This window comes from Erythrolamprus reginae, chromosome 10 (assembly GCF_031021105.1).
Source record: "Erythrolamprus reginae isolate rEryReg1 chromosome 10, rEryReg1.hap1, whole genome shotgun sequence".
Lineage (NCBI taxonomy): Eukaryota > Metazoa > Chordata > Lepidosauria > Squamata > Dipsadidae > Erythrolamprus > Erythrolamprus reginae.
Genome location: NC_091959.1, coordinates 46026096 through 46038347, shown reverse-complemented (window position 1 = coordinate 46038347; position 12252 = coordinate 46026096). Strand labels below are relative to the sequence as shown.

The 12252-nt window shown below is 36.8% G+C and overlaps 1 protein-coding gene across 1 annotated transcript in view; it reads left to right on the top strand.

Annotated features, from left to right (window-relative positions):
* HORMAD2 (HORMA domain containing 2) overlaps positions 1–11976 on the top strand; it is a 34376-nt gene extending 22400 nt beyond the window's left edge. The window contains 5 exon segments of the mRNA XM_070762340.1: positions 1242–1335; positions 4606–4670; positions 10028–10072; positions 11831–11852; positions 11855–11976. Of these exon segments, the coding sequence (XP_070618441.1) occupies positions 1242–1335; positions 4606–4670; positions 10028–10072; positions 11831–11852; positions 11855–11976 (348 nt within the window).
* Positions 11977–12252: the final 276 nt, after the last annotated feature.

The following is a 12252-nucleotide window of genomic DNA, read 5'->3' as shown; positions in this document are numbered from 1 at the left end:
AGATTTAAAGGATTAGCTTTATGCTGACACAAATCAGTCACATTGACAGAGACTGACTCATTTGTGCTACATTGTCAATGAGCAAAACCCAAACTCAGAACAATCTACATATATATATATATATGGGGTTTTTTTTATGTCGGATCACCCTGGTATATTGAAGGAACGTCACAGCTCCTTTTTGCCTCTAGGTCCAACCCAGGACCATTACAAGGCAGTTAATTTTTTATTTATAGCCGACAACTATATTATATTATTTATACAAATCTAATGAATAATTATTTATTGCTGAGAGGCAAATAAGGAGCTGTGATGTTCCTTCAATACACCAGGGTGATTCGACACAAAAATATGTAACCCTTCCCTGGTGCAGAGCTGAAGGGATTGGATACTGTAGCCTAGAGGATAATTTTCTGCCTTACAAGGCAAAGGTTGCAGGTTCAAGTCCCAGTGAGGGTATGGCTAGCTGATGAGGCCAAAATAAGGCCGAAATAGATCTATCCTAGTCTCCCTTAATTTTCAAATTCAGAAAAAAAAAACCATGTGACACACACACACACACACACACATATATATACTGTATATATAAAATTATTTATACAAATCTAATAAATAATTATATATAATTATAATTATATATATAATTTAATAATAAATTTAATAATAAATTTAATAATAAAAAATAATTATATATATAATATATATAATATATATATATTATATATATATGTCACATGTTTAAGCTGAATTTGAAAATTAAGGGAGACTAGGATATATATATATATATATATATATGTCACATGTTTATATATATATATATGATTTTCTGTAGATGAATGAAGGTGGAGTCCTCTCTGAAAGGGGAAATTTCTCCTGCAGGGAACTGTTAGGGAAAGCACATTTTAAATTTCTTAACGGAAAATACGTATCTTTCTCATTTCTCATACAATGGCCAAGGTGATATGAGAAAGTGATGATGATTAAGCCCTTAGAAAACTGGTAGAGAAACCTACCTATTACTCTCTTGCGGTTGTTCTAACAGTTTTTAAATTCCCTCGTTACTTTCACTTTTACAGCAAGATTTTCAGTTCTGGTACATTTAACCTGTGGGTTAACCAAATTCACGCATCACAGGGTATCGTGCAGTGAATTGAGCAATACCTTTTGTTGTCAGTTAGGCAAATAAGATTGTTACGTCTTCCTTCAACGGAAATTTAAGAAATAGAACTATTGTCTTGCAGAGGAAGCTTACGGGGGCTTACATGGATAAAAATAGGATGCTCGAAGAAAACACAGGGTCACAGCAGATGCCCCATTTGAATGCAGATGTAACAGGTATATGTATCTAAAACATACATTATGTGTACACCCCAGAGGCATTTTCTGTCATTAATTGGATTTATACGACACAGTTTGCTTGGTTTTGAGATACATCCTTCATTTATGACCACAATTCAGTCCGAAATTTCCATTGCTAAGCAAGACAGTGAGTTTTGGTCCATTTTACGACCTTTTTTTTTTGCCAGAGTTGTTAAGTAAATCTATTTATTTATTTTATTTATTTATTTTGTCCAATACACAATGAGGGTTTTAGTGGCTATATATCTCTATATACACATAGTAAAATACATGATGAAGGTTATAGAGGAGATACTCATAGTAAAATATATCTAAGAAATAATAGAAAAGAAGATATAGTAATAGAACATATCAATGAAAGAATAGAAGGAGAGACATAGGAATAGAAGAAAGGTATAGGAGATATAGGAGAGCAACAGGACAGGGGACGGAAGGCACTCTAGTGCACTTGTACTTGCCCCTTACTGACCTCTTAGGAATCTGGATAGGTCAACGTAGATAATCTAAGGATAAAGTGTTGGGGGTTTGGGGATGACACTATGGAGTCCGGTAATGAGTTCCATGCTACTGAAGTCATATTTTTTACAGTCAAGTTTGGAGCAGTTAATATTAAGTTTAAATCTGTTGTGTGCTCTTGTGTTGTTGTGGTTGAAGCTGAAGTAGTCACCGATAGGCAGGATGTTGCAGCATATGATCTTGTGGGCAATACTTAGATCTTGTTTAAGGCGTCGTAGTTCTAAACTTTCTAGTTTATCATTGCAACTAAGTTAGCAACACGGTTGTTAAGTGAATCTGGCTTCCCCTTTGGCTTTGCTTGTTACAAGGTCACAAAAGGGGATGCTGTGAACTCGGGACACGGCAACCAACATAAATATGAGTCAGTTATTTATTTATTTATTAATCGGATTTATATGCCGCCCTTGCCAAGCACCTGAATTTTGATTGTGTGTGACCATGGGAATGCTGCAACAATTGTAAGTGTGAAAAATGGTCATTAAGTCACAGTCAGCATTGCCCAGGTATTGCAGGTATCATCCATTAGATACGTAAGTCACAATATTTGCACGCAGCAAATATGTCATCTCTTGTTCCCCCTCTGCAAAATCTCACAAAGGAATAAAATATATTCATCGAATATATTTTATAATGGTTTCATGGACTCTCCTTACAGCAGCGGTCCCCAAACTATGGCCGGTGGGCCACATGCAGCCCACTGAGGCCATTTATCCGGCCCGCCGGTGAGTGACAAGAGCACAGGGAAAAGAGAGAGAAAAGGGAAAGAGAGGGAGGGAAGGAGAAGTGGAGAGGAATGAAGGAGGGAAGGACGGAAGGAGAAATGGAGGGAACAAGGAAGAAATGAAGGAAGGAAGGATGAAATGAATGGAGGGAAAGAGGAAGGAAGGACTGTTTTGGGGGGGAGTAATTTTTTTTAAATTTTTCTCTCAACATACATTCAAACAACACAGTGTACCATCTAATTTTCCATGAATAAAATGTGGTATTTTGTTAGTAACTAATATCAGTCATCAAAAAAGTTGCAAAAGTTTTTTCCCCCTAATTTTGTCATCCAGTTACATTCATTTTCTTTTAATTAAATTCCCTCCCTAATGTTCCTTCAAAAAGTGCAACACCAATTATATTTCTAACTTATTAACCATTATGCCAAAGTGCTTCCTTCTTTCTTTATACATTTTGCATAAGCCAAGAAAACCTTCTATAGCCAATCTGATGTCAACAAAAGAAAATTAAAAACAAAACATAAACATATACGAATTTCAGACCTTCTCCCCCCTCTAAATAGTATGTTCCCATTTTGTTTTTTACTTTAAAACAAGGTATGCGCAGTGTGCATAGATATTTGTTCATAGGTTTTTTTAATAGTCCGGCCCTCCAACAGTCCGAGGGACAGTGAACTGGCCCCTGTGTAAAAAATTTGGGGACCCCTGCTTTACAGTAACCCCATGTCCTTCATTACAAAGGACAAGGATGAATGCTCTCAGTCATTTATTTCAGAAAGCTGTATTTTCAGTTTATTTATTCTTCCAAAACTCACTTTTATCTGTTATATTGGACACAGAACTTTTACCATATAAATGGTATCACTTCATGCACAGTTTTTTGCATTCACGTGAAAAACATGGGAATTGAATTGCCTTTTAAAAATAAATTTACGCACACTATTTGATTTTAGACGTTTTAATAGAATGCGTGTTTCTGTTCTACTCTTGGATTTTCTTTTTTTAAAGCAAAGTTAGAAACATAAACAATTCTGAGAGTTGAAGTCTACGAGTCTTAAAGTTACCAAAGTTGCCTTAGATTATCAACTACTTTTGCATTGCTATTGGATGCTGCCTTTGGGGGACATAAGCAAAGATTTTTCAAATATTAAAAAAATTAGTGTAAGTCATCCAGAGTCCAAGTGGAGTTGGGCCGCATATAAATTTTACAAATAAATAATTTTAAAAGTTTCTGTTTTCTTTCATGAAGAGTCATAAATGCATCATGTAAATTTTAAACATGGGCCTTCTCCGGGTCCCGTCAACTAAACAATGTCGCTTGGCGGGACTCAGGGGAAGAGCCTTCTCTGTGGCGGCCCCGGCCCTCTGGAACCAGTTCCCCCCAGAGATTAGAATAGCCCCCACCCTCCTTGCCTTTCGTAAGCTACTTAAAACCCACCTCTGCTGCCAGGCATGGGGGAATTAGGCCGTTACAATGGTATGCATGGCATGTTTGTATGTGTGTTTGGTTTTCTATATTAAGGGGTTTTAATTTGCTTTTAGTATTGGATTATTATTGTATATTGTCTATGATTGCTGTTAGCCGCCCGAGTTTTCGGAGAGGGGCGGCATATAAATCCAATAAAACTTGAAACTTGAAACTAAACAAGGTCACCCAAATCCCTTCAACCTCTGGACTACAATATTTATTTATAAATAATTCACTCCCCTGATGAGTTTTAGGTTTTATTTTTGCTTGTCATATTGCTTCAATGTGCACATTTCAATAGCTGCATGAATCTAATAATTTGGGATGCCTGTGTGTAGGAACCATTCTGACTTTTTAGGATACATAAATGAATCCTTTTGGCTAAAGACTGAGATTATAAAATTTTCCAATTAACCAACAATGCCTACTTTCACACAATTTTTTTGTTTAGATAGGTTGTTGCCATTTTTGCAAGTTTTGTTTTCATGTACAAAATATTTTTGATGTCTGTCTGTAAATTATATAAACTGTTTATTTTAGAAACAATCAGAAAGGATGGAGCTGAAGAGACAGCGAAAAAATGTGGCACTAAGACGTCTCGCAAAGTGAGGCTCACTGTTTTGACTTGGGGTTTTGTTATGTTTTGTTTGTCATCTGGTGCTAACCAGAACTTTGTGTTGGGCAAGAATTTAAGTGAAACTTTTGTCTGTACGCTAAACATTTAAAATTCAGTCAGAATCTTAGCCCTTGTCTATTTCTAACCTCAGAAGTCATTGCCTCAGTTGGCCTGGTAAAGTTGAAATGATTATCTGGTATTTTGTTTGAAGTAATGGCTAGGTAGATTTCTGGGCTGCTTGTTCCCTTATGCCCCATTTTTTGCTTCAAAAATATATACTTTTCTTGAGTCAGCAATTCCAGATTTGCCGAGTCATTCACTGAAGAGCACTCCTCATCAAAATATTGTGACAATTTGGTGCACATTTGCAAGAGAACATTGCATCAACAAAGAATTGATATATATATATATATATATATATATATATATATATATATATATATATATATATATATATATTTGTTTTCGTAAATTTTCACGGGTATATGTATGTAGATTGTTCTGAGTTCGGGTTTTGCCCTGTGTAATGTTTTGCATGTCTATGCGACGTTTCGGCGAAATCACATTCACCATCATCAGGCTGGAGTTCCAATCTTTGTGTTTTTGCAAATGAATATTAGCAACTGACATTTCTTCTTAGCATGTAGTGTGGGGGTGGAGATTTGCTTTGAATGTAGCAAATAGATTGGGTGACTATGCTTCCGTGATCTGATTGGTTGGTGTAATCATGGTTATAGAAGGAATGGCATGAAGATTATGAAGTGTTTTGTTTAAGTCTGATTTCCAAATATAAAATTCTAAAATCATAATAATTAAAGGATTGACATATTGATTATAATGAAGTGTTTATTTTGTTTAAGGCTGGTTTCCAAATCTCTGGCAGGCGCGAGGTATCATCCCTTTTATTTAAACAAAAGGATCTCTTTTCAATTTCGATAGCTTCTAGAGAGATTCTTTTATATAAATTCTCTGTTTTGTGGAGTAATTTAGTTTTTTCAAAGTCAATTTCGTGCCCTGTTCTTTTAATGTGCTGGACAAGGGAGGAGGTCTTCTCCTGTTTCTTGACTGCATTCATATGTTCTGCCATGCGCTGGCTCACTCTTCGGTTAGTTTGTCCAATGTATGTGGCTGCACATGTTTTGCAAGGGATTTCATAGATTCCTTGGTATTCTAATTGGATTTTATCTTTGGGGCTCCTTAGGATATTAGATATTTTTTGGTTAGTGCAAAATGAGGTTTTGATGTTATGTTTTTGTAGAATTTTACTAATTTTATCCGTGGTGCCTTTGATGTAAGGAAGGATGGTGGTGCCATTGTCCTGTTCTTGATCTTGTTTTTTGGGGGGTGTCTCTTTATTGATTAGGTTTGTTATTGTTTTCTCTTTGAATCCATTAGAAATTAGTACATCTTTGAGTTTGTTCAATTCAGTTTTTAAGTGCTCATGGTCAGCTAAGCGTTTGGTTCTGCCTGACCAATACATACTTCATCTATAATGAACAAAGATATAAACAAATAGAGGGAGCCCCCATGGGATCACCTCTATCACCTGTCATAGCCAACCTCTATATGGAATATTTCGAAAATAATGCTTTAGAGCAAGCCAAATACAAACCCAAACTTTGGCTGAGATATGTTGATGATACCTTTGTAATTTGGCCACATGGTAAAGAAAAACTAGACAATTTCCTCACTCATCTCAACAGCCTACACCCCAAAATACAGTTTACTATGGAAACAGAAATCAATGATCAACTTCCCTTTCTAGATGTACTGGTCTATAAAAAACCCAATGGCAGCCTAGGACATACTATCTACCAAAAGAAAACCCATACCAACCGTTATCTAAATGCACACTCACACCACCACCCCGCACAAATCACCTCAGTGGCCAAAACTCTCATCACCAGAACCAAACGCTTAGCTGACCATGAGCACTTAAAAACTGAATTGAACAAACTCAAAGATGTACTAATTTCTAATGGATTCAAAGAGAAAACAATAACAAACCTAATCAATAAAGAGACACCCCCCAAAAAACAAGATCAAGAACAGGACAATGGCACCACCATCCTTCCTTACATCAAAGGCACCACGGATAAAATTAGTAAAATTCTACAAAAACATAACATCAAAACCTCATTTTGCACTAACCAAAAAATATCTAATATCCTAAGGAGCCCCAAAGATAAAATCCAATTAGAATACCAAGGAATCTATGAAATCCCTTGCAAAACATGTGCAGCCACATACATTGGACAAACTAACCGAAGAGTGAGCCAGCGCATGGCAGAACATATGAATGCAGTCAAGAAACAGGAGAAGACCTCCTCCCTTGTCCAGCACATTAAAAGAACAGGGCACGAAATTGACTTTGAAAAAACTAAATTACTCCACAAAACAGAGAATTTATATAAAAGAATCTCTCTAGAAGCTATCGAAATTGAAAAGAGATCCTTTTGTTTAAATAAAAGGGATGATACCTCGCGCCTGCCAGAGATTTGGAAACCAGCCTTAAACAAAATAAACACTTCATTATAATCAATATGTCAATCCTTTAATTATTATGATTTTAGAATTTTATATTTGGAAATCAGACTTAAACAAAACACTTCATAATCTTCATGCCATTCCTTCTATAACCATGATTACACCAACCAATCAGATCACGGAAGCATAGTCACCCAATCTATTTGCTACATTCAAAGCAAATCTCCACCCCCACACTACATGCTAAGAAGAAATGTCAGTTGCTAATATTCATTTGCAAAAACACAAAGATTGGAACTCCAGCCTGATGATGGTGAATGTGATTTCGCCGAAACGTCGCATAGACATGCAAAACATTACACAGGGCAAAACCCGAACTCAGAACAATCTACATACATATACCCGTGAAAATTTACGAAAACAAATATATATATATATATATATATATATATATATATATATATATATATAACTAGACACAAGAACAGTTTTTCCCCCGAACGCCATCACTCTACTAAACAAATAATTCCGTCAACACTGGCAGACTTTCTACTAAATCTGCACTTCTATTCTGCTAGTTTTTCTCATCATTCCTATCACCCATTTCCTCCCATGTTGACTGTATGACTGTAACTTGTTGCTTATATCCTAAGATTTTAATTAATATTGCTTCTTTATTGCTTATTTGACCCCTATGACAATCATTAAGTGTCGTACCACATGATTCTTGACAAATGTATATTTTATTTTATGTACGCTGAGAGCATATGCACCAAGACAAATTCCTTGTGTGTCCAATCACAATTGCCCAATAAAATTCTATTCTATTCTATTCTATTCTATTTTGTATGAGCCCATTATAGAATGGGGGGACATGATCGAAACATTTAAATATATTAAAGGGTTCAATAAGGTCCAGGAGGGAAGTGTTTTTAATAGGAAAATGAACACAAGAACAAGGTGACACAATCTGAAGTTAGTTGGGGGAAAGATCAAAAGCAACATGAGAAATATATTATTTTCCTGAAAGAGTAGTAGATCCTTGGAACAAACTTCCAGCAGACGTGGTAGATAAATCCACAGTAACTGAATTTAAACATGCCTGGGATAAACATATATCCATCCTAAGATAAAATACAGAAAATAGACTAGATGGACCATGAGACTTCTATGTTTCTATGTTTCTATCTCTTCTACCGTTTGGTGCCTAAGCTATACCATTATAGCACCAACAATTTTTCAGTTCACTCATGGGGTTTTATTTATTTATTTTCATGGGGAAACTGTTGTTCCCTATTTTGCAGGACTGTTAGACTAGAACGATCATGTGGCTCATTTCATGGAAAAATGGAAAGCTAGGCAAAACCAGTTTATTTGTCTGGAAAAGCTATTACTTTATGAATGATTCATTATTTCTCTTCGACATAGCAGAGGGACTTTCCCTACCTATTGTCTCACTAGGAAATAGGTAAGCAAAATGATTGGGCAGCAGGTTGCTCATTGGAATCCATGCAATGGCAGTTCAAAAAAAAAACCCACAAAGTGACACATCATGGGTGAGATATTTGGATATAAATTGTGCCAAATACCATTAAATGTAGGCAATGGAAGCTAAAGAATGTATGGGGGTGTGATTCAGTCTCTTTCTCTACAGTTTACTGAACAACCAAATTAAGACGACTTGGCTTCCTGAACTGTACTTCCTTTCCTGTATTTGCACAATGCACTAAATCACAAACTATTGGATATGTATAGTTTAATTAAAAGAAGGACTAGGTGTGACATGACAGCAGTCTTCCAATATCTGGAATGGAAACTGCAGTTTAATGTTTCCAAATGTAAAATAATGCACTTGGGGGAAAGGAATCCTCAATGTGAGTATTGCACTGGCAGTTCTGTGTTAGCAAAAACTTCAGAAGAGAAGGATTTAGGGGTAGTGATTTCTGACAGTCTCAAAATGGGTGAGCAGTGTGGTCGGGCAGTATGAAAAGCAAGTAGGATGCTTGGCTGCATAGCTAGAGGTATCACAAGCAGGAAGAGGGAGATTGTGATCCCCTTATATAGAGCGCTGGTGAGACCCCATTTGGAATAATACTGTGTCCAGTTCTGGAGACCTCACCTATAAAAAGATATTGACAAAACTGAACGGGTCCAAAGACGGGCTACAAGAATGGTGGAAGGTCTTAAGCATAAAACGTATCAGGAAAGACTGAATGAACTCCATCTGTATAGTCTGGAGGACAGAAGGAAAAGGGGGGACATGATCGAAACATTTAAATATGTTAAAGGGTTAAATAAGGTCCAGGAGGGAAGTGTTTTTAATAGGAAAGTGAACACAAGAACAAGGGGACACAATCTTAAGTCAGTTGGGGGCAAGATCAAAGGCAACATGAGAAAATATTATTTGACTGAAAGAGTAGTAGATCCTTGGAACAAACTTCAAGCAGACGTGGTTGGTAAATCCACAGTAACTGAATTGAAACATGCCTGGGATAAACATAGATCCATCCTAAGATAAAACACAGGAAATACTATAAGGGCAGACTAGATGGACCATGAGGTCTTTTTCTGCCGTCAGTCTTCTATGTTTCTATGTTTCTATTTAAGAGGCACGCTACTAGCATCTAAAGGCAGAACAAGAAACAACAGATGGAAACTGATCAAGCAGAGAACCAATCTAGAACCAATGAGAAATTTCTTAGAACATTTAACAAGTATTTGTGTGAAATTACTGGCATATAGGTTTTCCTGCTCCAGAGGGGATTGAACTAGGAGACCTCCAAGGCCCCTTCCAGCTGTGTTAACCACTGTTGCAGGATTTACCACATTTTGTAATATTTTAATTTCCCTTTCTCCCAGGGCCAAGGAAAACGTTCTTCTAAAGACTCGATGGAAACCAGAATGGTAACCACATCCTCAGTTCCTACTTCTCTTTTTCTCCTATTTTGTTATATTTGCCCAGTCCCGAAATCATTAACGTATTAGACATTGCTGTTGATAAGTACCTAGAAATATGGAGCAAGGGCAGGAAATGATGCTATCAGGATATGATCTATTGATATATCAGGATGCCAGTTCATTTGACCAATTGTTATGAAATCCAGAACTGAAAAACAGCATTTCTAAAGTTGGCAGCAAATTGCACATAACTCTGATAGATCCTGCAAATTTAATTTTGTCTGCAGTTTAATGGCTCTCCTCAATCCATTTTTATTATCCTTTGATTAATTTCAAATTGATTATCATAGGCAGTGTTCCCTCTAATTTTTTTTTGGGGGGGCGGAAAAGTATAGTGTCTGAGCGGCAGTCCCTTCGGGACTGGGCGGCACAGAAATAATAAATAAACAAACAAACAAACAAACAAACAAATAAATAAAAAACCCACCCTGTTTTGCCTCAGAGAATTTCAAAATAAAATACTGTACTGTGTGTCTATAACAGTGAGCTCATAATAGGGCAACTCTATCAATATCAAAATGCCACTTAAATAGTTGAGCTAGTTTCAAACTAGATTTTGATTTTCTTTCTCTCTTCCTTACTCCCATTCTTTTTCTTTCTCTTTTCCTTCCTCTCTTTTTTCTATCTGTTTCTCTCTCTTCCTCTCTTCCTCTCTCTCTCCTTCCCTCTCACTCTTTCCCTCTCGGCTTCTGGACAGGTTTGGAAAACTCTGAGTTGATGATGATTTTTAAGTGAGCGATTGCTCACTGCTCAGCTTAGAGGGAACTATGATCATGGGGCTCTACAGTACAACATAAATATGCTAACACATATTTGTTTTTAAAATGCAAGCTTGTAATAGTTGAAAAGGAAAACAAACCTGTATAGATTTTATTTGTTTGTTGGCTTGGTTGGTTTAATTTATGTGCCACCCATCTCCCCTATAAGGTGACTCTGGGGAGCATAAAAATTTAGAAGAGATCAGATTTGAGCTTTGAGATGAAAAAAGTGACATTAAATAGTAGGATAATGTAGGGGAGACAAGATTGCAACTCCTTGTATGTATCTGCCTTGCCTTTCGCAAACTCCTTAAAACCCACTTCTGCCGTCAGGCATGGGGGAACTGAAACATCTCCCCCTTGCCCATGTTGTTTTGGTGTTAGATTGATTGTGTGCTTGTTTTTTAATATTCTGGGGTTGTTTTTTATGAATTTTTTTAGCTTAACGTTGTAATTGGATTGGTGGGTATTGGATTTGTTATTATGTATTGGTTTTACTTTGTTGTGAGCCGCCCCGAGTTTGCGGAGAGGGGCGGCATATAAATCCAATAAATCTAATCTAATCTAATCTTAACAGCTTTAAAAAAATTGTCCAAATCTGGTAACTGTACATAGAACATATGGCCAGGCCTCTCAAATCTGGTAACTGTCCAAATGCCTTTTTTTATTTTTAAAACATGACAATTACATTTCCCTCATTTTATAGAGATGCCACACCCAGTACAAAGAAACCGAATTGTCCAGGATCCCAAACATAGTATAATTTGCTATTGTTGGGAAATCTTGAGCCTCCCCTAAAAGTTAGTTTTCCAGTTCTTTCCTATCCACCCTTCGGCTTCTTAGAAGAACGACGGGGAAAATATTGTAGCAGACAGGGTGGGGACCCTTTTCCATCCTTCCCTAGGAAACTCTACCATCTTCCCATCCCTAATATTGGTCTTGGCAGTCCCCAAAGGCCAGAGGGCGGATCGCGATCTCCTCTCTTGTCTCCATTCACATCTGTCTGTGAGAAGGGAGAGAGCAGGTTTCCAGAAGATGGAAATGCCTTTCTTCCCACGTCACTTTTCAATGGACGTGCTTATATGGAAATAATTCCACAGGATTTTTCATTTCCCCTTTGTGTTTTTCCTTACTGTATTTGGCTTTAAACACATTTGTGTTTTCTACAGTTCTTACGTTTAATCTAATTGAACCTGATTAAGATTTATTGGTTAATTTACCTAGATAGGCATACCATCAACCTTTCCGCTGGTTGAGAAACTCAAACTCAACCCAGACAAGACGGAGTGGCTGTGGGTCTTGTCCTCCCAAGGACAATTCCATCTGTCCGTCCATTACCCTAGGGGGAGAATCACTGACCCCCTCAAA